General features: G+C 52.3%; 2 protein-coding genes across 4 annotated transcripts; both read right to left on the bottom strand.

Moving 5' to 3' along the window:
- Positions 1-3,780: 3,780 nt before the first annotated feature.
- On the bottom strand, positions 3,781-12,192 carry RCN3 (reticulocalbin 3). 2 transcript variants are annotated; one of them, XM_040252282.1, is made up of 7 exons: positions 12,086-12,192; positions 11,425-11,672; positions 9,462-9,664; positions 8,285-8,457; positions 6,910-6,970; positions 4,593-4,792; positions 3,781-4,339 (listed from the first exon to the last, which is right to left on the bottom strand). In XM_040252282.1, exons 2-7 carry the CDS (start codon positions 11,664-11,666, stop codon positions 4,232-4,234), a joined length of 987 nt encoding a protein of 328 aa, XP_040108216.1. In that variant the 5' UTR covers positions 11,667-11,672; positions 12,086-12,192; the 3' UTR covers positions 3,781-4,231. The 2 variants fall into 2 exon arrangements, with proteins under 2 accessions (XP_040108216.1, XP_040108217.1); XM_040252283.1 differs by lacking the exon at positions 12,086-12,192 and adding an exon at positions 11,900-11,920.
- A 417-nt stretch (positions 12,193-12,609) lies between these two features.
- On the bottom strand, positions 12,610-19,191 carry FCGRT (Fc fragment of IgG receptor and transporter). Of its 2 annotated transcripts, none has more exons than XM_040252279.1 (7): positions 18,760-18,882; positions 18,245-18,331; positions 17,698-17,946; positions 17,311-17,586; positions 14,147-14,416; positions 13,408-13,524; positions 12,610-13,098 (listed from the first exon to the last, which is right to left on the bottom strand). In XM_040252279.1, the coding sequence occupies exons 2-7, from the start codon at positions 18,315-18,317 to the stop codon at positions 13,019-13,021; spliced, it is 1,065 nt and encodes a 354-aa protein (XP_040108213.1). In that variant the 5' UTR covers positions 18,318-18,331; positions 18,760-18,882; the 3' UTR covers positions 12,610-13,018. The 2 variants fall into 2 exon arrangements, with proteins under 2 accessions (XP_040108213.1, XP_040108214.1); XM_040252280.1 differs by lacking the exon at positions 18,760-18,882 and adding an exon at positions 19,105-19,191 and having other exon boundaries at positions 12,617-13,098.
- Between the last annotated feature and the right edge of the window lie 7,206 nt (positions 19,192-26,397).

Genomic DNA, 26,397 nt, shown 5'->3' on the forward strand with positions numbered 1-26,397 from the left:
TCGCACACAACTGAGCAACTGAACTGAACTGAACTTCCTAAACAGAGTCTCCACCTTCCGCCACTAGGTGGCAGTGTGTTATAATTAAAAGCTTTGAGCCACACGGATTAAAAAATTCCAACCCTCCAACAGGTAACAATTATAAACTGGGTAAGACAAAAGAATTACTGTCTAGGCCTAACCCAAAGTTAAATTAGTCTCATGACATATTTTACTAATGGTCCCCTTTAACATAGGATTCATTTTCTCAGTTTTTCCTGTTAATTGTAATCTCCAGGACAAATATACTTTCCAATTTATGTGTAATCCTTTAGATATCTGTTTCGTTACACCGGAGACAAAAGCAAGCACACTGTCCCTTTGAAGGAAGTTGTTGTTCAGTTGCTAAGTCGTGTCCAACTCTTTGCCACCCCATGGACTGCTGAATGCCAGGCTTCCCTGTCCTTCACTATCTCCCAGAGTTTGCTCAAACTCACATCCATTGAGTCAGTGATGCTATCTAACCATTTCATCCTTTGCCACCCTCTTCTCCTTTTGCCTTCAGTCTTTCCCAGCATCAGGATCTTTTCCAATGAGTTGGCTGTTCGCATCAGGTGACCAAAGTACTGGAGCTTCAGCTTCAGCATCAGTTCTTCCAATGAATATTCAGGACTGATTTCCTTTAGGATGGGCTGGTTTAATCTCCTTGCAGTCCAAGGGACTCTCAAGAGGCTTCTCCAGCACCGCAATTCGAAAGCATTAGTTTTTCAGCACGCAGCCTTCTTTATATTCTCTCACATTGGTACATGACTACTGGAAAAACCATTCAGTTCAGTTCAGTTCAGTCGCTCAGTCATGTCCGACTCTTTGTGACCCCATGAATCACAGCACTCCAGGCCTCCCTGTCCATCACCAACTCCCGGAGTTCACTCAAACTCATGTCCGTCGAGTTGGTGATGCCATCCAGCCATCTCATCCTCTGTCGTCCCCTTCTCTTCCTGCCCCTAATCCCTCCCAGCATCAGGGTCTTTTCCAATGAGTCAACTCTTCGCATGAGGTAGCTAAAGTATTGGAGTTTCAGCCTCAGCATCAGTCCTTCCAATGAACACCCAGCACTGATCTCCTTTAGGATGGATTGGTTGGATCTCCTTGTAGTCCAAGGGACTCTCAAGAGCTTTGACTATATGAACTTTCATCAGCAAAGTGGTGTCTTTGACTTTTAATATGCTGTCTAGGTTTGTCATGTTTTTTTTTTCCCCAAAGTGCAAGGGTCTTTTAATTTCATGGCTGCAGTCAACATCTGCAATGATTTTGGAGCCCAAGAAAATTGAAGGCTGTAAGGTAATCTTAATTGGGGAATAATTTCTTTAAGGAGGGTTTTCACCACTTCAGAGGCTTTTTCTGTCTGGGTGGGAAATGCCTCCATTTGTCCTGAAAAAAGACTGTCCACAAGCACTAGCTGATATCTGAAATTTCCCACAGCTTAAGGCATTTGAGTAAAGCCTATGTGCTGATCCTCAGTGGACAGGTTGACGTTGTGTCAACTCTGTCAACTCGCTCCCTTCCTTTTCTTCCTGTGTGATAGATATTATCTTGGGTTTCTATTACCATTAAGTGACAACTGTCTTTTTCTCACCCTGATGTAATACACAAATGCTTGCACCTAGATAATTCCATTATTCTTCCTTGTTTCACCACAGAATAGCTCCAGAGCCATTCAAAGACCCCTGTAAAACCACACATAGCAATTGAGCATCTCTAACCATTAAAAGATGACTTTTGGCCTTGGCATCCACCAAGTGGGCTGAATTCTGGGATAAGGCCGTCAGTGATTTTAGGAACCAAGTAAAACCTTTCTCTTCTCCCTGGGCATGTCCCAGTTTGGGACAGGGATGGACAGGTGTGTGTGTGTCTATCAGCAAGTGTGTCTGTATATGTGTATCTGTGTCTGTCTTCCTTTCCTCCACTGGACATCAGTGTGTAAATAAAGAAATGGTACCAAAGCAAAATGAAAGTAAAAACCCCAGACCACAAACAAAACTCTAAATAAATCCTCAAGTTTGGCCTCGAGGTTTTACGTATCACAAGAACCATCAACTCAACCCCTGTGCGATGTGACTCCTTGGAGAGCTGCTGTATCCAGACCAATGACCCAGGAGACTGCAGACAATGGAATTAACACAGCAAAGGTGACGGTACACAGGGCAGAGTCCCAAGATGGCCCCTCAACCCTCTTGTGGAGATCCTAACAGGTACTGTGATCACACATTGTAACCCATTATCTGCCTCTCAGTCATGGGTTTGTAGCTGTAATCAGGTCATCTACCTAAAATGTGCCCTAGACAGTTTCTTTAGGGATAGTTGGAACAAATTTGCAAAGACAGAGACACAAGAAAAATAAAACGCACACAGCACACACAAACGCCAGCATCAGACAAGCCGGTTCACGATTCAGGGAAAAGTTCAGCAATCATTGCCTCTCTCCAACAGGGTACCCCACTTCAACACAAAACAAATTGGCTTATTCTAGAGGAAAAAAAGCCCCAACTGGAGCAAAAGTTTCCTCCGGCAATGACTTACCCTACTGTATGGAACCCAGCGGCTCCCACAGGTCAATTTCTTGCTCCAACTGCCAAGCAATGGGGCAGCTGGTGCTGCTTTGGGGAATTCTGAAAGGAAGATCCTCAGGACATGTGGTCCCATAGCTGCTAGGGATTTACCCCAAAATTCCCTAACAGGGGTGGGTTGGCCAGGAGCAAGGAGGCTCCCAGTTGGCTTTGCCAAAACTGGTACTGTTCCCCCTACAACAGGCCAATAAATCCAGAGGTAAGTTGTCAGGGCAAAAAATAGTGACTTTATTCACAAAGTCAGCAGACCAAGAAGGTGGTGGACTAGTGTGTCTCAAAGAACCATTTTCTCCAAGTTAGAATTCAGACTTCTTTTATACTAAAAGGGGAGACAGCAAGTCCTGGTTCTGGGTCAGAGCCTGGAGGGGATGTGTTCATTTCTTCCTTCCCACAATCATTCACAGGTGAACCTAAGTAGGTTTCTCATGAGTTAAATAGGTATTCTGGCTTAATGCTCAGTATCTGGGAGGCAATGACAACCCTAGACAGCATATTAAAAAGCAGAGACATCCCTTTGCTGATAAAAGTCCGTCTAGTCAAAGCTATGGCTTTTCCAGTAGTCATGTATGGATGTGGGAGTTGGACCATAAAGAAGGTTGAGCACTGAAGAATTGATGCTTTCAAAATGTGGTGCTGGAGAAGACTCTGGAGAGTCCCTTGGACTGCAAGGAGATCAAACTAGTCAGTCGTAAAGGAAATGAATATTCATTGGAAGGACTGATGCTGAAGCTGAAACTCCAATACTTTGGCCACTGATGCAAAGAACTGACTCACTAGAAAAGACCGTGATGTTGGGAAAGACTGAGGGCAGGAGAAGAAGAAGATGACAGAGGATGAGATGGTTGGATGGCATCACCAGCTCAATAGACATGAGTTTGAGCAACCTCTGGGAGACAGTGAAGGACAGGGAAGCCTGGCATGCTGTATAGTCCATGGGGTGGCAAAGAGTCAGACACAACTGAGCAACCGAACAACACCTGGGACGTAGGTTCCCCGAGATGGGTCATTATGTATAATTTAAGGAACAACCTCAAACCCTGCCCAACCTCTAGAGCCCCCTCTTCAAATGCCTAGTCCCGTCCTTCAACCCACAGCAGTCCCCCAACTCCCAACACTTTCCTCTCCCAGTCACAGCCACCGAGGCCCATGTCCCCCCTTCAGAGAGACACACAGGTGAGGCCCCAGCACTGGATTTTATTGCCTCCCTGGCAGAGAAGAGACATCCCTTGGGCAGGTGCTGGGGGCGAGTTCAGGGCACCTGGGGGTGTGTTTCTCCGCTGTGTGGTGTGAGGCTCAGATTTGGAGCTGGGGGGTTAGTGGAGGCCTTTGGAGGCTGAGCTTGATGTCGGGGGGCCTTGGTCTGGGCTGGGAGACTCTGCCAGTGAGAAAGGGGTGGTCCCTCATCTCATCATTTGGGCCTGTTTGCCCCCCTTTGGGGAGCTGGGAGGGGCCATGGTGTCTCAGGGAGAGAAGTTGACGCAGTGGTGAGTCCGTGGAGAGCCCAGGGGCAGGGGGACGCCGAGGTCGGTGTCCACCTCCTGCAGGGCTGGACAGGTCGGGGCCTGGCCACTGGGGCGCCCCAGGTCAGCCTGTGGGGCAACAAGGCGGCAGTGGGTTCATGGGGCTCAGAGCTCATCGTGGTGCCGTGTCAGATCCTCGCCGTAGTTGGTGGCCTGGCTGCCCACGAACATGTTCCAGTTGCCCAGGATCTCAGCCTTGCTCAGACGCCCGTCCTGAGGGGGTTAGAGGTCAGGGGACTGGCAATGGACCCCATCTGGGAGGCTCCTCCCTGAAACTAAGGATGGCCTCCCGAGCTCCATCACCCTCTGAGTCCCTGGTTCCCCTTCTTTTCCCTCCCCATCTCAAACTCTCTGTCCCTTTTCCTTTCTCCAAACGAGAACCCCAAAGCCCCAGGCCCGCGTCTTGGTCATTTCTGCGCATCCCACAGCGCCGGCCACCCACCCGCCAGCCGCCCCGTCCGTGCACCTTGTCCGTGTCGCTCTCGTGCAGTAAGTGGTTGGCCTCCACCAGGGGCTGGTCCTGGGCGGGGGGCAGCACCCAGTGGCCCACTTCACTCCCGTCCAGCTTCCCGTCCTTGTTCAGATCCCGGAAGTCCCGGAACTGCTCTCGCTCGGTCTGCACCCAGGCCGGCTCCTCCTCCCCAGGCTCCGCTGTGTACAGGTCAGCTGGGATGGGGCAGTCGGGGGCGAGAGGGGGTGACGTCAGGGGTGGTTCCCAGGACCTCCCAGCCTGGTTCTGACATTTCCGGATCCCGGGCCTTTCACTGTCCTTTGCCTTAATTTCCTCTTCTGTTTAAATCCGATTAGGAACATACCTGACTTACAGGTGATCCCTTATGCATGCATGCTCTGCATGCTAAGTCGCTTCAGTCGTGTCCGACTCTTTGCGACCCCATGGACTGTAGCCCACCAGGTTCCTCTGTCCATGGGGTTCTCCAGGCAAGAATACTGGAGTGGGCTGCCATTCCCTTCTCCAGTGATTCCTATGCTACACTGACTTCACTGATGGATTGGTCATTTGATTGACTGAATCATCCATCCATTTGGTTGATACACCCGTGACACAGGAGTGTGCACTGCTTGGCACATAGTAGGTGCTCATAGGAAGGAGGAATGAGTGAAAATTTTTATAGGCGATCTTCTGAAGCTACACTTTGAACAGCTCACCATATCCAGAACATCCCTCAAGATTCTAGGAGCCCCTCCTTTGTGGCAGTCATTTGTAAATGTTTGCAAAACCCTTCACCTCAAGGGCCCACAGATAGATCCGGAAGACATTACAAACAGACAAGTCTTTTTATACCAGACACAAAGCCACCGTAATTAGGACAGATGCTTTCTTCTCCTCTGGGTTTGAACCAGGGAGCTGTCTTAGAGATGTCATCAAAGATGGAGCAAGCGGGGGAAAAAAATAATGGAGCAGGTGCTGGGCATACAATTACCCAGTTAACCTTCAGACTGCCCTTTTTTTCCCGCCACACCTTACGGCTTGCGGGATCTTAGTTCCCCAACCATGAACTGAACCTGTGGCCATGGAAGTGAAAGCGCCCAGTCCTAACCACTGTACCCCCAGAGAAGTCCCAGTCATCATTTCTTACGGGAAATGATGACCATAGTAACTGGAAGTACATGGGGTTCTTTTATTTTTATTTTTGGAATTGTGGTAGAAAGCCCACAACCTAAGATTCACCGTTAGTGACACTTAGTACATTCTCAATGTGCAGTAGCCCCCTCCCTCTAGTTCCAGAACATCTTCATTTCCCCAAAAGACACCTATGCCCATTCGGCAGTTACTCCGTATTCCTTCCTCCCTCCAGCCCCCTGGAAACGGATGATCTGATTTCTATCACTATGGATTTTCCTACTCTAGACATTTCAAATAAATGGGATCACGTACGATGTGGCCTTTTATGTCTGCTTCTTTCACTCGGCCTGATGTTCTCGAGGTTGATCCACATTGTTATACGGATGGTGCTTCATTCTTTTTTTTACAGCTGAACAGTATTCCGTGGCCTGGCTGGATCCCCTCCTGTTTACCCATTCATCCACTGATGGGCATTTGGGTTGACTAGATATACAGCTGCTACATGGTAGGTGGTCTATTATCTCCATTTACAAAATGAGGAAACTGAGGCACATGGTAGGTGCTTGATACATGCTTTTCTGGTCTGGCACACCGAAGGAAGTCAATACATGTTTCCTGGGCCTGGCACACAGTGGGTGTTTGATCAAGATCTGCTGGAGGGTTTCCCTGTTGGCTCAGTGGTAAAGAATCCGCTCGCCAATGCAGGAGTCACAGGTCTGATCCCGATTTGGGAAGATCCCATACGCCCCGAGGAAACTAAGCCTGTGCACCACAATTACTGAGCCTGAGCTCTAGAGCCTTTGTGACGCAGCTAGTGAAGCCCCCACGCCCTACAGCCTGTGCTCAATAACAAGAGAAGCCACCGCAATAGGAGGCTCGTGCACCACGACTAGAGAGCAGCCCCCACGCTCTCCGCAGCTAGAGGAACGTCTACACAGCCACGGAGACCCAGCACCACCAAAAATAAATAGATAAATACATAATTAAAACAAATGTGCCCAAACTCCGCAAGTATACATCATCGGTAAAGGCCCCCCAGGCCTGACCCACAGCTGATGCTCCATGAGTGTCTGGGTGAATGGATTCAGGCAGCCTCCACTTCAGAGGGTCTTTGCTCTAACAGCTGATATGTATCAGCTGCTACCCGTGGCTGGGGAGAGGACAGGCATCCCCCGGGGGGAGAGCTGGGCCCACTCACCAATGTACTCCTCCACTTGTACGTAGCCGTCTTTGTTCCTGTCCAGATCCTCCAGGGTTTCCTGGGGAAAAAGAGGCATTGGGGCTGAGAAAATGCAGAAACAGAGGAAAGCAGTCAGACAGGACAAAATAATAGGAGTTTGGTCATTAAGTTCCTCTTCAAGAGCTGTAGATAATATTCTGAGCCATAGAGACTTCCCTGGTAGTCGAGGGGCCAAGACTCTGCACTCTCAATGCAGGGGGACCTGGGTTTGATCCCTGGACAGGGAACTAGATCCCACATGCTACAACCAAGAGTTTGCATGAGGGTTTCCCTGGTGGCTCAGTGGTAAAGAATCTGCCTGTCTAGAGCCTGGGAGCTGAAACTACTGAGCCCACCCACCCATGCTCCACAACAAGAGAAGCAATGAGAAGCCTGCTCACCGCACCCAGACAGTAGGCCCTGCTCAGCGCAACTAGAGAAAAGTCTACCCAGCAATGAAGACCCAGCACAGCCAAACATAAACATAATAAAGTAATTTTTAAAAAAAAGAGTTTGCATGCCACAACTAAGACCCAGCACAGCCTAGTACATAAAAATAAATACTAAAAAATATACTGAGCAATATCCTTTGAGATGTCTAATGTAATAAAGATACTGAAACCCCCACCACATGGAACAGGTGGAAGAATTTAACTCCCCCTAGCATGGGCAGGGGGACAGGGGAAATGTCTGGACTTTCCATTCAACTTTGCTATGAACCTAAAATGGCTCTAGAGATTAAAGTCTAGTGGAAAAAAGAAAAGGGAGAAGAGAAGAAAAAATCCTGTCACTCTAGAATACAGACAGTGTTGGCAAAAAAATTTATAATAATAGTAACAGAAGATGGGGGGCAAGCAGAAATGGCCTCAGAGTGGACACTCCATGTCTAGGGTTGGAATTTTCCTGGGATTCAGCCTGGACAGGGTCTCCTCTAAGGCACTTATGGAGGGGGATGATTTTCTGAAGGTAGCCTGGGTGCTTGGATCCCAAATGTGAGCACAGAAAAGGGGAGGCCAGGGACTTCTCTGGTGGCCCAGTGGCCAAGACTCTATGCTCCCAATGCAGGGGACATGCATTCAATCCCTGGTCGGGGGATGGGATCCCACATGCCACAACCAAGAGTTTTCAGGACACAACTAAAGATCCCATGTGCCGCAACAAAGACCCAGTGCAGCCAAATAAATATTAAAAAAAGAAAAGAAAGGGAGAGGCCAGATTAGGAGAGATTAGACACTAGGGGGTGGAGGGTGGGCACAGGGGCCCCCAAGGTAAACGCTGGGAGGCAAGTCTTGGCATCAGAAGCCTAGGTCCCAGGAAGGGAGGTAAGAAGCCGGATTCCTCAGGCCCCACTCACAGCAATCACAATGTCCCGCATGTGAGGGAACTCCTCCGGGTGCAAGAAGGCCGTCAGCTCCTCCCGAGTGGCCATTGAGTCCCCATCCTGGTCAGCCACGCGGAAACGCCGCTCGTCCCGAGCCAGCATCTTCTTGTAGGTCTCCGCATCCTCCACGTCATGAAATTCTTCACCTGGGGAAGGAGGGGTCTTGGTGGACTGGGCTTTAAGAGAGAGGGATCTAACTCAAGGGAGTCACGGCAGGAAGACCTCCACCAATTAATAATAATTAACAGTAGCTACCTTGTAGTGAGAGCTGATGATGTGCTAAGCTCTTTATCTACAAAACTGCAATTCATCCTCCCAAGAAGCGAGTACAGTGAGTTGTTTTGTTTGTCCTCACTGTATGAAGAAAACTGACTCTCAGAGACAGGAAATCACTTGCCCAAGGTTATGCAGTCAGGAAGGATGGACTTTGAGTTGACACTGGCCCTCTGGGCCCTGAAGTCACACTCTGGTGCAGTTTACTGACTCAGCTTGCTGGGAACAGAGGAAGGGAAGAGCATTTTCAGCAAAGGAAATGGTATGTGCAGAGTACAGAGATTTGCAAAGCATGGTGAGTTCACGGGAACTGCAGAAGATCCATTTAGCTGGGACAGAAAATGCAGAAAATTGAAAGTGGAAGGTTGGCTGAGGTGGGGCTGAGGTTGGGTAAGCCTGAGGACCCTGGGGAGCCACGGGAGACTGTCAGCAAAGGAAGGTCAGGGTCAGCTCTGAGTGGGGAACGATCCCCCTGAGGGTATGTGAAGAAGTCTGGAGCGGGGCTGGGGTGAGGGTTCAGGTGCCAGAGGATAAGAGCCCTGTTGGGGCAGAGGGCTTGGGCCTGGTGATGAGAGGCGGGAATTCAGAGTCAGAGGCAGAGGAAATGGCTTTGGGGTTCTCAGGATGAGAAGTCAGAGGTCAAAGGTCAGGCTGATAGTGCTCGGGCCCTTAGATGTCCCTGGCCAAGAAACTGAGGTCCCCAGTGGATGTCAGAACGAGAAACCAGAGATCAGGGATTGGGGGTGGGCCCTAGTCAAGGGTCAGAAGTCAAAGGTTAGGGATCTGGCTAACGTGGCTTGAGGTTCTCAGGATGAAGGTGTCACAAATGTCCGGTCACGGTGTGTGGGGGGACCAGGGGTCGGTTCTCGCCGCGTACCCGGCTCATAGTGGCCGTAGGTGGCGTTGCGCAGCTCCTCCCAACCCACACGCCCGTCGCGGTCTGTGTCGTACGTGTTCCAGGCCGCGCTCACTGAGTCCCGTATGTGCCGCTGCTGCGTGTGTGCGATCCATGAGCGGAGCTCGGCCAGCGACACCCAGCCATCCCCGTCTCCGGCGCGGTCCATGCGGTCCACGATGCGCCTGCGAGCCGGAGCGGGCGCACGTCAGTCTCGGACCCCGCCCACCCCGGGTCCCGCCTTCTTCTAGACACTGGAGACACAACCCCATATAGGACTGAAAATGCTGTCCCCGCCGACAAACCGGGGGGAGGAGTCTGTCAATCCCAGGACCACTCCCACCTTAGGGCTCCGCCCTCTCAATCCAGGCTCCGCTCCCGGAGGCGATAACCTCTCTGCCGGGATGTAGCGGGCCTGTGGCTGGCGCTCCGCTCTACAATTCGACGGCTTGGGGGAAGGACCCATGACAATCCAGGTCCAACCCTCCACTTTGGCCCCACCTCTCAACTCTGCGCGTGTTCCATCTCTCACTTGAAAGAGCTGGGAGGGGACGGAGGGCAGGGAATCACACCGCGCCCATCGCCCGCGGATTCCCTGCCCCAATACCCACTCCGAACTCCGACTGCCACGGCAACATGCGGTCCGGACCTCTCCCCGTCCCTGGCCCCGCCCACTTCCCTGGCTCCGCCAATCTCCTGGCCCACTAGCCCCGCTAGCCTCGCCCTCTTCCCCGCCCCCTCCCTGGCCGCGCGCGTCTATCTCAGGCCAATATCCCTGCAGTTCCGAGTTATGCTGCGACTCTCCCCTTGCGACTGGTTTTTCCTAGCCGTTATCAGGCTTTGCCCTATGACTGTCACCGCCAACACGGCGGGCTCGGCCTTCACCCACTCCTGTCCGAGCTCCAGCCTGATCCGGCACACCTCCCTGTCTCAGGTCAAGCCCCTTTAGGCCATCACCTCATGCCCCTTCTCTCAGGCCACGCCTGTCGGTTCCCAGGTCCCATCCCTGGTAACGTCCCGTCATTGGTCTGTGTCCTCGCCCGACCGCTAACGGAGCCCTTCTTCCGGTCTCCATCCCAAAGCCCCTAGACCCAGTTCCCAGAATCCAGTTTGAGATGGCCCTGCCTAGATCGCTGACCCGTCCCTCCAGCGTTATGTTGTCTCTGCTCTGCTCCGGCTACCCTGAGGTTCGAGCTGTGGTTAAGAGCTTGGACTCTAGAACCAGACATTAAGGTTCAAATCCTGCTGCCTCTTCTTGCTGGCCGTGTGACTGTCGGCAAGTCATATAACCTCTCTGTGCCTTAGTTTCCCCCTCTGTAAAATGGGAATAAATAATAGAACATACCTCACACTGTGGATGTTGGGATTAAATGAGTTAAGCCTGGTAAGCCCTTTGAACGGTGCTGGGCATTGTAGTAAGCGAGACCACAAATGCGTTAGCCTACTTCATCCAACTCCATCCATGCACAACATTCCAGTCAGCATAGCTGACCACCACGGCTATCTCCACACTGAGTCGGGATACCCTGGTCTCTTATCTCCCACCTGGAAGACTGCAGTCCCTTTCTCAACGGGCTCTCTACTTCTTGCTCCCTATAGTCTGTTCCCTGCATGGCAACCAGAGGGATCCTGTTAAAACTGAAGTCGGCTCACCTCCTTTCTTCACAGCCATTCCATAGCTCTCATCTCACTGGGTCCCCTGCACAACCTGACCTCTCTGTTCTCTCTGCTACTACCTCCTACTTTCTCCCTCTGCTCACTGGGTTCCAGTCACATAGACCTCTCCCTTTTTCAGATACACCAGGCACATTTGCACTTACAGTTCCCTCTTCCTGGAATGCTATTCCCCCATATACCCACGTGGCTCAAATATTACCTTCTCACTGAGGGCTCCCCTAACCTTCTCTTGAAAATTACAATCCTCCTTCCCCTCCATCTCTCCTACCCCAGACGAGCTTGACTTTCCTCTGGGGTGAGTTGGTCGAATTCCTTGGCCACTTCTCGTCCCAGAAAAGCCTCATGATCATATTGGAAGTTCCCGTGAGCATCATCATGAGGGGCTTCGCTCAGGGGGGCCGCGTGGTGCACCCTCCCCTGGCCATGAGGGCCGGCGTCAGGAGATGGCTTCCCCTGGGCTCCACGCCTGAGCAGCAACAGCAGCAGCAGAAGTGAGGGTGGCCACATCATCAGTCCCTGAGGAGTGGCAGAAGCTAGGAGTCAGAGTCACAGAGAAAAGGACAGAGAGGGGATGGGAGGGATGGGGACGCGGGCGGGGGGGAACCCAGGAGAGGACAGAGAGCTGGTAGCTGGTTGCAAAATTTGGGCCTCAAGAAGGGACAGGAAGGGGAAAGGAAGGCGGGATTCTCAGAGGTTAACCAGCTGTGGGGACCGAATCCTCCGAGGAAGCCCCAGAGGAGTACCCCAAGAGGGTAGGATTCAAGCGAGAGACGTGGCGCACTTCCCACGCGTAGTTCAGGGCAGGGTCGTGGCCAGAGAGAAATCTTGCAGGTTCCCGGGCATCGCTTTCAGCCTGGTCCCCAATCCTCCACCCAAGCGGACCCAAACCGTCCTGCCTGGACATGCCACCCGCCCCCGCCTCCCTTTACCGGGTCAGATAGCTTCACTTCGCTCTCTACGGTCCACCCTGCGTTCTCCAAAAAGATGCCCAATTTGGCGGCTCTCCAGTCAGGCCCCGCCTCCTGAAGCGCAGAGGCCCCGCCCCCAGCCAATGAGCGCTCTTGAGGGCCTCATGGGGCGGGGCCAAAGAGAGCAGGGCGGGCCAAGGGCGCCCCTCGCCACGTCCACAAAGGAAAGCGCGGCCCCGCGAGGCTCGGCCCCGCCCCTTCCCAGTGAAGACGAAGTGGGCAACTCCGGAGTGACACGGCCGGGGGAACTACAACTCCCGGCAGGCGTCGGGGCGCCCTGCCCGACCACCTCCAGTTGCTCTAGCTTCAAAGCCTCACGGGAAATGTATTTTTATCTCTTTCCCTTTGTCCGCAGGTTTTAGGAAAGGGAACCTAGGAGCCAGAGGAGGCTTTCCTTTCCCTCAAGGAGGGAACATCTCTTCCGCTACACCAAGAAGTCAGATCAGACTCCAGCCAAGAATTCCTCAAAATGCCTGTCACAAACATCCAGTAAATATTTGTGAAATTTATTCATTAAAAATACATGACTTGGTATATAAAGTTGGCAAATTCCACCATGGCAACAAGTTAGCCTCAGGAAAGATTTGAAGCCCAAGGCTTACACCATTTATCCCCCCTCACAATTCCCTAAAAAAGTTGAAACGATGAGAACACAACGATTCGGGCCTAAACCCATGTTATATGTGGAGCTGGAAAAGAACCATATGTATCAGGAGGGGGAACTGAGGCAGATCACAGGAGGAGAAATCCAGAGGGAGGACATTGGGCTCCTTCCGGAGGCTCAAAAATACCAGGATTCCCGGAGGTCTCACAGCATGAAAAGGACCTGAGGACATTAGCTGGTAACAGCCAGGATGGGGGATGATCGGCAGTTGCTGGGAATGCATTTTTATCCTAAGATTCACCATCCTTGGACAGGCCCGGAGTGGGCAAGAGGGCCCCTACATCCTCCCCACGGAAAGAGATCCACGGAGCTGAGAAAAGAAGGACAGGGGAGATGATTAGAATCTTTGAAATCCTCCAGGTCTCTGACTGCCCCTCCCCACGTCTGTGTATGTGTGTGTGTGGTGTGCGGTGTTTGTGTGTGTCTGTGTCTTTTTCAGTCTCTGTCCTACTCTATGGATTTCTATCCCCCTCTGAGTCTCTGTCTCCCCTCCAGTTTTCTTTCTCCCCATCTCTCTCTGGGTCTCTGTCCCTCTCTGTCCCTGCAGGAATGAGTCTCCCAATTTTGGAGGGGGTCTCTACCCCTCTCTCTGAGGCACCTCCCTCTTCCTGTCCCACACCTGGCAGCCCCTTCCTCATCCTTCTCCACAGGAGAGCTCCTCCCGCAGCCACTGTCAGGAGCAGGAATAAGCCGATGACGATTCCCACCACTGGCACCGAGGTCCTGGCTGGTGATTCTGCAGTCAGACAATGTTGTGAGATATTTAAGGGACCCTCCGCCACATCTGAGTCAGGACAGGGGACTGGGGGTTTGCAGTCCTTCCCAACCCCAGAGGTCCCAGCACCAGGTTGTGGAGAGTGGGTGTAGGTAAAGGGAAAGCCACTCCCAGGATGTTCTAGATCAAGAAAGCCCCCAGGTTGGATATAAGAACCAGCTGTAGCAAGAGGGGTCTCAATCACTCTGGTCAAGGGACCTGTAGCAGCGGAGTGGGCGGTGTTCCAACTTGGAGAGGAGGGGTGGACACAGAGCAGTAGAACATCAGACTCATAGAGGCCTGCAGCAGCACACAACGAATGGTCAGACTCCTGAAGACTAGCAGCAGCAGGACGGAAGGTGGTCAGACTTAGGGAGGACTTCCCATAGCGGTTAACGAGTGGCCAGAATCAACGAGGGCAGCAGCAGCAGGATGGAAGGCACTCAGACTTGGGGAGGCAAGCAACGCAGGACAAGAGGCTGTCAGGCTTTGGACGAACTGGCAGCGGTGGGGCAGAAAGCAGTCAGACTCAGGAAGGGTTGCTGCAGCAGAGGGAGAAAAGACAACCGGAAGTCGGGAGCACAGTTCCCCAGCGGGACCTCACCCAGCTCCACCGTGAGGGGCTGGGCCAGCCCCACGTGCTGCACCACGCAGCGGTAGTGGTGCTCGTCGCCACTCTTGACTGTGAGTGATGACCAGGCGTAGAAGGAGCCGTCGCCGTTGGGGCCCATGTCTATCTCACCAGAGCCAATGGCCAGCCCGTTCTGCAGGAAGTGCAGCTTCAGCTCAGGTGGGTAGAAGGAGAAGGCGCTGCAGGTGAGCACAGAGAGGCCGGGACTGCTGGGTCTGGCCTTCAGGCGCATGGAGGGTGGCTCTGCAGACGAACAGGCAGACAGGCCTAAGCCCCAGGCCCAGGGACCCCCAGGACCAGGACCAGGGTTGTGCAGAGACGGAGAGAGGCCTCCATTCCTCCCCCTCTACCCAGCAGGCCCCACCACGTGCCGCGTGCTGCTCTGTGCTGTGTGCTCCGTTGCTCAGTCATGTCTGACTCTTTGCGACCCCATGGACTGTAGCCCACCAGGCTCCTCTGTCCATGGGACTCTCCAGGCAAGAATACTGGAGCGGGTTGCCATTTCCTACTCCAGGGGATCTTCCGGACCCAGGGATCGAACCTGCGTCTCTTGCATCTCCTACATTGGCAGGTGGATTCTTTACCACTGAGCCACCTGGGAAGCCCCCATACCACATCTGATCATGCCCTATGCTGGCCTGAGCCTAGAGAACATAACAATAAAGGGGGAAAGGCCTTCTTAGGGGTACTGATATCCAACCTGCCCACCACAAGGGTATCCACCTCTCTTCCAGTCCTTCCTACAATGACACATACAGGCATCTACCATGGGATGAGCAGGCACTCTTCCAGGCACTAGAGATACAGCAGTGAACAAGAGAGACAAAAGTCCCTGTCCTCATGGAGCTTGTGTTCTAATGAGAGGAGTGTGTTAGTCGCTCAGTCGTGCCCAACTCTCTGTGACCCCATGGACTGTAGCCCATCAGGCTCCGCTGTCCATGGGACTCTCCAGGCAAGAACACCGGAGTAAGTGGCCACTCCCTTCCCCAGGGGATCTTCCCAACCCAGGCATAGAACCCAGGTCTCCTGCATTGCAGGCAGATTCTTTACCACCAGATTCTCTGAGCTACCAGAGAAATGAATATTTGTGTATATGTAAATGAAAGGGAGGACTTCGCTGGTGGTCCAGTGATTAAGATTTTGCCTTCCAATGCAGGAGACGTGGGTTCGATCCCTGGTCGGGGAACTCAGATCCAACATGCTGCAGGACAACTAAGCCTGAGCACTGCAACTACCCAGCCCATGCCCTACAGTTAGAGAGAAGCCCACCCGCCCAAATGAAGACCCCGAGCACCACAAGGGAAGATCCTGCATGCCACAACTAAGGCCAGACACAGCCAAAAATAAATATTTTTAAAATAAATGAAAGGGAAACAGGCTATGAAAGTGTGCTGAGGGAAAATAAGATAGACCCTAAAGTCATTCAACAGATAGTGAGAGGATATGAAAATTTCAAGCCAGCACACTTGAAATTTAAATGAACTTGACAAATTCCTGAGAGACACAATGTTCCCGAACAGACACAAGAAAAAATTTTACAATTGCGTAGTGGTCCTATAACTATTTAAAAATTTTAATCCATAATATAAAACTTCTTGACAAATAAATTCCAGGTTCAGGGACTTTCCTAGTGGTCAGTGGTTAAGACTCTGTGCTTCCAATGCAGTAGGCACAGGTTTAATGCCTGAGTAGCACACCCAAAAAAAAAAAAAAATTGAGCCATGTACTTTTTTTTTTAGCCACACTGTGTGGCATGTGGGTCTAGTTCCGTGAGGGATTGAACCCTTGCCTCCTGCATTGGGAGCTCAGAGTCTTAACCACTGAACCACCAGGAAAGTCCCTGAGTGGTGTACTTTAGATAGGTAAGTCACACCTCAAGAAAAAATAATAATAATAAAAGATGCTATAATGAATGAATGGACAAAAAACAGTGGCATGAGAGACAATATTGGGGGTGCGACGAGGGGGCACCCTTTAGCCAGGGAGGGCCCTACTGAAGAGTGGACATTCAAGGTCAAACCTCTAGCATGAGAAGGACCCAGTCCTGGCCGGAGCCCAAGGAAGAGAATCAAAAGCAAAGGGAACACTGAGGACTACTCTGGTGATCCAGAGATTAAGAATCCACCTTGTAATGCAGGGGACAGGGGTTTGATCCCTGCTCGGGGAACTGAGATCCCACATGCCGTGAGGCAACTGAGTCTAGGCACCACGACTAGAGAGAAGCCTGCAGTGTTGCCACAATGAAGACTTGACAACAGCCAAAAGTAAATTAATTAATTGTTTTTAAAAAAGGCAGTGGGAACAGCTGGAGCAAAGGCCCTGAGGGAGGAAAGAATCTGACATATTGGAGGAAAGGGAGAAGTCCAGTGTCACTGGGGGCATTGTGAAATTACAGCGGTGGAAAGCAGCCAGACTATGCAAGGCTTGCAGGCCTCGGAGGAGAGTTTGGATTTTCATCCAAGATTAGCGTGAATCTGTGGTCTGGTTTTAAGCATGGGTGGGATGGGAGCTCATTTATGTTTTTAAAACGTTCATCTGACTCCTGGGTGGAGGAGAGTCTGAACTGAGGGCTGAGACAGAAGCAGGAAACTCAATGTTGGAGAAGCTAAGGACAAAAGCGCTCTAAACTGCAGCCCTTGAATTCCCTAGACATGCCTGTAATTATAGCTCAGAGTGACATGTGCTGTATGGACTGGAGGTCACATAAGGTCCTGCGGGCGTCTGAAGGAGGCGAGAGAAAAACCTCAGGGCCAGAGTGGAAGCTGACACCAGTGGCCCCTGGCACCAATGAAACTGGCAAAGGTGGAGAAATGGGAGGGCTGGGGCAAGCTCAAGGGGCTCCGGATGGCTGCGTCTGGCTGAGTGGAGCAGATGGAGACAGGCGAGGCTGAGCTGAGGGGCAGAGGCCATGCCACGTGGGATCACAATGCCAGGCCGAGGGGCCTGAGCCGTGCCCCAAGGGTGAGCTGTGTGCAGGAGAGGGGCTGGGGACCGCTGGGGGCGGAGGAAGACCCTCAGAGATAGGATTGTGGGAGAGCAGGGTGGACTAGAGTCAGGGGGACCAACGGGGAGAGGCTGGGGAAGAGGATGAGGCCCTGGGAATGGAGGGGGCCTGCAGTGATCAGGGGGTCGCTCACCCTTCCACTCCAGGTTGCCTCGGCCCCTCTCTAGATGCCCCAGCAGCCGGTGTGGGCAGGAGTAGAGGAGGAAGGTCTTCTCCTTGTTGACCGCCTCCGGCCGCTTTGTCCACTGGATACTGACCGTCCGGGACTCAGGCCAGTCACCATCCCAGATGCCCAGCTTGGGGTCAAACATCATGAACTCCTCGCCGTTCAGGGCAAACTTGGCCACCGGCACCGAGACATTATCAGGGCCCAACTCGCAGCCCAACAGGCCCTGCATGGTGAAGGGGCCTGGGGTGCCCATACACGTATGAGTGGGCCCGTGAGCAGCGGGCACACCGTCCCCTCCTCCCTCAGACCCGGGATCCAGGTTCCCAGCCCAGGAAGTCCTCGTCGTCTCACCTTCGCCTAAAACTTGGAGCGCTTCGAGGAAGAGGGTCTCCTGGTTCCTTAGGTCCGTGGTCTCTTTCTCCCAATACCAGGACACCTGGCTTTCCCAGACCCACGCGCCATAGGGCTCAGCCTGTGCCCGCAGGTTATTGTAGCTCAGGTACTGCTGGGGCCCTAGCCAGCCCGAAACCCAGAAAGCAGGGGTCCCCGCGGCGGGGGCCGACACGGCGGTGAAGTGGTACTGGAGGGAGCGATGGTTCTCTGGCGGCGAAGAGAGCAGATGGGGCAGGGGACCTAGATGGCACAGACACCCCGGGAGAGAAAAGACCCCACCCCAGACAGAGGGGCCAGACCCTGGCGGAGTGGGGGGTAGGGTGGGTGGGTGGTCCCAGGAAGAAGGGGACAGGTGTTTTCCAGACAGACCGCCAGAGGGAGAAAAGATCGTGGGAATCCAGACGAAACGCGGCCGAGAAGGAAGTCCCCCGGCTCGAGCCGGGGATCTCGTATTTCGCTCATTTCCCGGAGGCTGGCACCTCCCTCGTGCCCGGCACCCCCTCACCTGCGCTCAGCGCCCCAGGCAGGAGGACGAGAAACAGACCGAGCCCCCAAGGCTGAGGCCGGGGAAGCCGCATCCTGAGTGGGAGACCTGGGGCGGGAGGGGGCGCGTGACTCCTTCGGACCCCCGGCCCGCCCCTCCCGCAGCTCTGGCCCGGCCTGGCCCGGCTCGTCCCGGCCCGGGTCGGCTAGGCTACTCCGCGCGCCCGCGGTTGCAGGTGGAGGAGCTCGATCCCGGGGGGAGGATGACAACAAGGCCCTCCTCCTCGGTGAACTTTCACCCACTAATTTGATCCGCTCTGGTTAATTAATTACAGAGCCTGGATAGGCTGAAATTCCTGGCTCAGACTTCGGCCCCGCCTCCTCCACCCTCCTCCTCCTTCCTCAGACCCGCGAGTCCCGTCCCCTCCTCCCTCGGTCCCCAAAGTCCAGATCGCCGGCTCCCTACTCCCTGAGACCCGGGAGTCCTGCGCCCGGCCCTCTCCTCCCTCGGTCTCGGGACCCCAGCTCTGGACTCACTGGCAGCCGCGATCCCTTCCCTCTGCGGCCCCAGCTGGCTCCCGTGACTGGAGACCCCAGTTCCTCTCTCACATCCTGTCCAGAGACGACGGCTCCTCGACTCCAGGAATATCCAACCCCGCCCCTACAGCTGTAGGGCACACCCCGGGCCCAGAGGCTGGTCTGGCTGAGTGTCCGTCTCTGCCTCTCTCGAGAAACTTTTGTCTTTTTTTTTCCTCTCTTGCACTGTTGCTCCCTGATTTTCGTATCTTGAGAATGTCAGCCACCCAGCAAATTCATGACAAAGTTGAGAATCAGTATTATCCGAGTGCCAAATTTGGAGGTCTGTGTGGGTCCCCTCCTTACCTCCTTGTCTGCCCCCCACCCCAGCAAGGTCACTAACGCCTGCGTTGATAAAAGTTCTCCAGCTTCCACATTTCTTCCTTCCTCTCCCAAGGGGCCTCTTAAAGTGCCCCTGCAGTTCCTTAATATCTTCTGGTATGACCTCAGTAATGCACAGACCCAATATTCTACATCATACTTGGGGCATCATCCAGCCTCCCACTTCCAGCCCACCTTCCTGCTATAATGCTTCCATTCACTGGTTTTATTGTGGTAAAGTGCCCAAGACAAAGGAGTTACTATTAGTGACATTTGGTGCACTCACAATGTTGTGCAACCATCACCACGATCTAGTTCCAGAACTTCTCATCATCCCAAAGGAGAGCCCAGACACATTAAGTGGTCCCTTCTCCCCCCCGCCCCTGGCAACCACGAATTTACTTTCTGTCTCCACAGATTTGCCTATTCTGGACATTTCAAATTAATATGGTATTTTATATCTGGCATCTTTCATTTCGTGTACTGTGGGGGTTTTCTTTCTTTTTTTTTTTTTGGCCTCCCCGCAGGACTTGCAGAAGATCACAATGAAAATCCAGAGTCTCAACCACTGATTTGCCAGGGAATTTCCCAGCATGCTGTTTTCAAGATTTAGCCACATGGTAGCATGTGGCAGGACTTCATTCCTCTTCACAGCTGGATGATATTCCGTCGTATGGATTGACCACACTTGGTTCATTCCTTCAGCAGTTGATGGACATTTGGTTGTTTTCACTTTTTTGACTATTGTGACTAATGCTGCTGCAAACATTTGCTTGCAAGGTTGTTGTTTTTTTTAATTTTTTTTTTTCCTGCATAGCTGTATTCAGTTCTTTTGGATATGTACATAGAAGTGGATTTGCTAGGTCATATGATATATTAGTCAAGGTTTCTTGGAGAAACAGAATCAACAGGATGTGTATATATATAGAGAGAAAGAGACTTAGTATAAGGAATTGGTGCACGTGATTGTGGAGACTTGGCACGTTCAAAATGTGATAGAGGTGGCCGGAAAGAATTACAGTCCAAGTCCAAAGGCGGGCTATCTGGAAAACCCAGAAGAGCTCATCTTGCAGATGAAATCTAAACGCAATCCGCTGGCAGGGTTCCCCTTTGCTTGAAGGGATCAGTTTTCCACCTTTGGCTGATTGGATGAGGCCCACCCACATTATGGTGGGGGTGGTCAGCTCTACTCAGAGTCCACTGATTTCAGTGTAATTTCACCCCCAAACACCCACTCAGAAACATCCAGAATAATGTTGGACCAAACATCCGGGCGCTGTGGCTCCGCCAAGTCGACACGTCTTTAACTCTGACTCTTCACAACCCCGTGCAGTGTAGCCCATCAGACTCCTCTGTCCATGGGCTTTTCCCAGGCAAGAATACTGGAGTGGGTTGCCATTTCCTCCTCCAGGGGATCTTCCCAACCCAGGAATTGAACCCACGACTTCTGTTGCCGTCTCCTGCATTGCTGGCGAACCAGGCAAGAAACTTTCCGCATTTCTCAGGAACTTGCTGACCTTCCCTCTTCTAAGGACCCTTGTGATGACATTGGTCCCACCTGGATAATCCAAGATTATCTCCCCATCACAAGATCCTGAATTTAATCACATCTTCAAAGTTCCCTTTATTAAATAAGGTCATGTAATCACAGGCTTTGGAGCTCTAGGGCATAGGCAGCTTTGGGGAACACTATCCAGCCCAGCATGGTCACGGCCACGGAGGGTGCCCGCCCTTGACTCTGCTGTAGTGTCCCCATTCGGGTCTTTCTTTGCTCCTGTCAGAATGACCTTGGGGTTTAGCCATGAGGCCTCTCAGAGGTCCGACCTGAACATTCCTCATAATGTTCCTCCTTCTTGCTTCAAAAGAAAAAGCTCTCAAGGTCCCTTAATACCCACCAGGAATCGCTGCTAAGTGTACTGGAAGCTTCTGTGTCTTCAGGGACCATTTACAGCATCTGCTGCCTGTCTCATATCTTATCCCCAGGGTCCTATGCTCTAATGATCCCTGCTCATGCATTTTTTTTGGGGGGGGGGGAGGGGGGTGGTGGTGTTTGCAGGGTGTGCCATGCAGCTTGCAGGATCTTAGTTTCCCTGATCAGGGACTGAACCCTGGGCCCCAGCAGTGAAAGCACCGAGTCCTAACCACTGGACCACCAGGGAAGTCCCTTTGCCTATGCCTTTTAGATTCTGTGGGGTCCTACTATCACATCGCCAGGGGCCCACAATAAAGTAATAGAAAACAGCAGGACAGTTATGAAATGTGCAGAGCCCAGGGGTAAATGAAAATATGGGCGCTTAGCTCCAACTTCAAAACGAACCAAGGTGCCTTTGGAACAACAGCACAGAGAGCTCACTCATGATGCCGCCCTTGGAGTCTGGGGACACAGCCCGCGGCAGTTCTGAGCTGTCTTCCTGAATCACCACCTTAACATCTGCCCCTCCTCTCTACCCTGCACTGTAGCGCCCCCTCCTGACCCCAAGATGCAATCACACCAGAGTTTGAAACCAAACCCCCTCTCTTTCCGGTGGGCTTCTCTGTGCCTCAGTTTCATCTGGGAGGTGGGATAATAATCGTGCCTCCTTCGGTAGAAAGGCTTCAATGAATCAAAGGTTTGGCACGAGGCACATAGTAGAGCGTAGTAGTAACCTGTTCCCCACACTGCCTGCCTCCCACTCAGTGCGGTGAAAGCCCCCAGGGTTGTACTAGATGGTAGGCAGGCCCTGGCTCTGTCTCGCTCACTCTTGCATCCCCAGGGGCCAGCACAGGAAGCATCAGCAGAATGAAGGAAGCCGGTAGTGAAAGACCCGGGGCTGGTTTAATAGGTCCCTAAAACTTCTAGAATGTTCTAGCAGAATCTGTATGCACCCCTGGAACAATCTGTGGGTCTCTGTTTAAATACCACAGAGGTCAGACCTACTGTAATGCGAAACTCCAGGGTTTTCCAGTGATGGAAAACTCAGGGAAGTGCTAACATATGACAGCAAGGCTGCTCACATATCTGAAGCCGCTCCAATTCCATATTCCTATTCCACTTGCAGTCCTAGGGCTAGTTAAATGAATCCAGGTGCCTGCTCCACACATAATACGCATGTGCTGGCTCTCATCTAACCCAGATATTGCGACCACCAGTTACAATGGACGTACTTGGTGGTGGTCCGGTGGTGGTGCGCAGGTTTCATCCCTGGTCGGGGAACTAAGATCCCACATACCATGTACTGTGACCACAGGGAAAATTAAAAAAAAAAAAATGTTACAAGACCCTGAAGTCCCACTATAATCTATTATAGGTCGTGCTATAATACCACAAGGGGCTGCAACGATGCTCGCTAGTCTGGCTATAACAGAATATTCCTGTGGCCAGTTCTGATAGATGCGAAGCCGCAAAACATTATGATATAACCAATATCTGCCCTGTTTTCATGTAACAGGCCTGACACCTGCTGTCATAACCTGGGAGCCTGCTTTGAAACATACTTGGAGCTAATTTCCCTGGAAAATGACCACTGGGGACACCTATAAGAGGCATGCAACAGAATATTCCAGAAGCATGCTAAAATAGTCTCAAGATCCCATGACAAACCACCAGGATTTGCTGTAGCAGACCCAGGATTCCATAACCATTGATACTTCTAGGGCCTTCTGCCAAAGACTTTAGTTTTTAAATTTGTTTGGCTGCACCAGGTCTTATTTGCGGCATGCAGGATCTTTAGCTGTGGCATGTGGGATCTAGTTCCCTGACCAGGGATCAAACCTGGGCCCCCTGTGTTGGAATTGCAGAGTCGTAGCCACTGGACCACCAGGGAAGTCCCCTGCCAAAGACTTTTGTCCTCCGGCCGGCCAAGGCGACTCAGCAAGGCTTCGCCAAGGTCTCACTAGGCTTTGCTCTAACAATAGGCTCAGGAATGTGACACAATCACTTCCTTAAGAAGTATCACTTACTAGAGCTAGTTCTACCCCCAATAACACAGGTAAGTCTATTTCATGTTCCCAAAGGGGCAGGGAGGCAAGATTTTACAGATTAGGAAACTGAAGCCCCGTGGTTCCCAGAATAACATCCCCAAGGTTATGCAGCTAATGAGGGCAGGGCTAGACTCTGCAACAGAGCCTGCAGTCTTCGTACTAACATTGGGAGGTTTCTGTGCAAGTTCACTGCTTCCGGTTACTCTGTGCCTTGAGACCCAGTGTAAGCGGATAGGTTAGAGGGTCCCTGAAGAAAAAGAACCAGGAGTGACTTTCTTGATGTAAGAGAAGCCATTTTGGCCTAAGCCATCTGTGATCTAAGCCTGGCCCCAGTGCTTGCCCTTGAACAGGTCTCAGTAACCCATGATCTTCAGGGAAGTAAAGTGTGAAAGTGTGAGACGCTCAGTCGTGTCCGATTCTTTGAGACAGGCTCCTCTGTCCCTGGAATTCTCCAGGCAAGAGTATTAGAGTGGGTAGCCATTCCCTTTTCCAGGGGATCTTCCCGACCCAGGAATCAAACCTTGGTCTTCTGCAGACAGATTCTTTACTGGAAGAGAGGGCATACAGAAAAAAGGAAAAGCTGTCAAGAAACAATAAAACAGTCCTCATTCCTCCTCAAAGGATGTACAGAACCATCTGATACAGTCTTTGAGTTCTGCAGTAACTAAGGCCCCACCCAGGTGAAGGATAGAATGATATTGCCCCTCCAGACTTCAATAACTATAGTTAGGGCTCGGGTGAACTTTGCCCCAATTCTGTGCTGATTTCTCCTCTGCTCCACCACCCCCACCCCATGAATGTGCTTGTTCCCTTAGCTTAAAACTTCCCCAATTTTGCTGCTGGCGAGACACTCCTTTGGGGAGCGTCCCTGGGGTTCCCCTTACTTGTGGCGAGTTATAACAAAACTTCCTTTTCCTGATCTTTGGCTCAGACCCCACCGAGAGACGGATCTGGGGTAATGCTAGGGGTCAAGCCTGGCCTGTGAGAATGTGAGGATTTAACTTTTTTAAAAATTAATTCATTTTGGATTTAACCTTAAAAGGATTCATGCACTCGGGTAAACGTGTGCGGCGCACTCACAGTTTGTTCCAGGTGCTAGGGTTGCAGAGATTTTTTTCCCCCTTCTTGGAGTTTATATTCCAGCAGCTAACAGGTTAACTAATAAGTGTGCCCGGTCATACAGGATCTGTGCAACAAATATAAAAATATGCCATGACCAGGCTTTCCTGGCTATGTGGGACATTCAGGCAGGGAGGGGGCACTGGGAGGGCTGGAGGTTCTGCCAGATGGAAAGAGGTTGGTGAGAACTAGAGGTTAAGGGGTACGGGAAGCAGCAGGTGGAAGCCTGGGGTTAGAGGTTCTGGGCAGAGGGCACAGCCAGTGCAAAGGCTCAGAGCAGGGAGCAAGTCTGGGGTGCAGGGAGGGTGGGAGGAGAAGGCAGGCAGAGGCCAAGCTCTGTGGCTGTGAGCTGTGCCCAGGAGTCATGTCTCTAGCTGCCACAGGGCTCTGAGAAGGGCAGGTGGGGACCCTCCTGGTGGTCCTGGTCTCAGTGAGGCGGCAGTGAGCAGTGGCTTGAAGCGATATTTAATTCCCTTCCCAAGAAATGAACTGGGTAGCCTGGAATCCTGGCCACCAGACCAGCAAGGGCTAGAGGCTAGAAACTATTTTTCCCTGGCTCTTTGGCCCCAGTGAAAAATGCAGTTATCACAGAGGCAGAAACTAGAAAGGCAGGTACAAAGTTTATTGTTAGAGACAGAGCACAACAACAAATGTGGGGAGCGCACACACAGAAGTGGTTTGCTCTGTTAAGACCGAAGCCAGGCAGAGATGCACACCCAGCCAGAGAGGGTGTGGGCGTCCCCTGTAGTGAGGGGGAGCGCGGTAAAGAGGCGGTTAAGTCGTTTATATAGGTCAGTTCTTCCAGGTCTTTGTTTACCTTTAGCCCAATATCTGTTTCCTTTTTCCACACCTGGCCTACCCTGGGACCCTTACCCTGGGTGCGCACGCACCGCTCAGCCAAGATGGATCTCAAAGTGAAGGCTTCTGGGAGGAGCAAGAATCATTATGGCCTGGCGTTATCCCCTGATTTTTGGCTTCCAAGGAGCCTTTTTGCGCATGTGTAGGGTCTCCCTTGTCCCAAAAGAGGGGGAATGAAGATCCCGTAATCCTTTATTCAAACAGGGTTTTGCCCCTTTGTCCTTGCCCTGACTGTCACCTTGACTATTGCCATGACTATTACCTTAAAGTGTTTACAAGAGACAAACACTGGCTATTTACCCTGTTTCTGTTGTTACTTCTATTTTGCCGAGCAAACGGGAGGCTGATTGTAAATTCCTCAACTGGAGCTCATTTATCTCATCTCAGGAAATGCTAACAGTTGTTAAGGATCCAGCCTGAAGCCCACATCTTTGTGCTCCGTGAAATGCAAACAGGAGGCCAGCTGTAATGTCTAACCTGGAGCCCCTCTATCTCCTGTCTCAGTCCAATGGTTAAGAATCCGCCTTCCAATGCAGGGGATGCGGTTTTAAGCCCTGGTCAGTGAACAAAGATCCAACATGCTGCGGGGCAAATACTGAGCCCACCCACTCTATAGCCCTTGCATTGTAACTAGAGAAAGGCTGCACGCGGCCACAAGGAGCCCGTTTGCCACAAGGAGCCCGTTTGCCACAAGGAAGACCCAGAGCAGCCAAAACAAACAGAACTGCAGGTAATGTCCTCCTCCAGGTCATTGGAACAGAGGATTGACAGGGCCCTGGGGACTTTCTCCTTGGATTTTGTGCACTGACCATCAGGAGGTCCCCACCAGGTCAGGGCTGCACCCGACCCTAGGTAGCCTGACAATGGGGTGCCAAGGAGACGCCCAGCAACCCACCGCTGGAAGGAAACAGAGGAGCGGGCCTGTTGTTGTTGTAAACACCGTGGCCCCACCCCGAACGGAAACACCTGCGGGTGGGGGCTCCTGGAGCGGCCCCAGGTCCCCCTCTGGGTCTCCGTTCCCCGTCCTGTCTCTCCGGATCTGCCTGGCCCTGGCCCCCATCGCTGTCCCCCGCTCTCTGCGTCCCAGTGCCCCTCCGCGGGGTCTCCCACCCTCCAGCAGCAGGTGGGGCGGGCTCGCAGGCTGAACCTCGGGGCGTGCCCCCTTCTGACCCGTCCCTGCCCCTTCCTGCCCTCTTTGATGCGGCCCCACTTCCTCTGGCAGGAACCCCCGCCCTCACCAGGCCTGGGTAAAAAGGAGCCCCCGGGCCGGTCCAGATGCAAAGTCCCCGGAGGCGGCAGCAGCGGCGGCGGCGGCCCTTCTCTCCTCACGGCCCTGTCTCC

This window comes from Oryx dammah, unplaced genomic scaffold, assembly GCF_014754425.2.
Source record: "Oryx dammah isolate SB20612 unplaced genomic scaffold, SCBI_Odam_1.1 HiC_scaffold_13, whole genome shotgun sequence".
Lineage (NCBI taxonomy): Eukaryota > Metazoa > Chordata > Mammalia > Artiodactyla > Bovidae > Oryx > Oryx dammah.

What these genes read in the sequence shown, in the direction of transcription:
- FCGRT (XM_040252279.1), bottom strand. Translation starts at nt 18,317, where the DNA reads ATGCGGCTTCCCCGGCCTCAGCCTTGGGGGCTCGGTCTGTTTCTCGTC. An exon ending in GCCTGGGGCGCTGAGCGCAG is followed by an intron (nt 17,947 to 18,244) that starts GTGAGGGGGTGC and finishes CTTCGCCGCCAG; the next exon opens with AGAACCATCGCTCCCTCCAG. An exon ending in GCTCCAAGTTTTAGGCGAAG is followed by an intron (nt 17,587 to 17,697) that starts GTGAGACGACGA and finishes TGGGCACCCCAG; the next exon opens with GCCCCTTCACCATGCAGGGC.
- RCN3 (XM_040252282.1), bottom strand. Translation starts at nt 11,666, where the DNA reads ATGATGTGGCCACCCTCACTTCTGCTGCTGCTGTTGCTGCTCAGGCGT. An exon ending in CTACGGCCACTATGAGCCGG is followed by an intron (nt 8,458 to 9,461) that starts GTACGCGGCGAG and finishes CTCCTTCCCCAG; the next exon opens with GTGAAGAATTTCATGACGTG. An exon ending in TGCGGGACATTGTGATTGCT is followed by an intron (nt 6,971 to 8,284) that starts GTGAGTGGGGCC and finishes CTTTTTCCCCAG; the next exon opens with GAAACCCTGGAGGATCTGGA.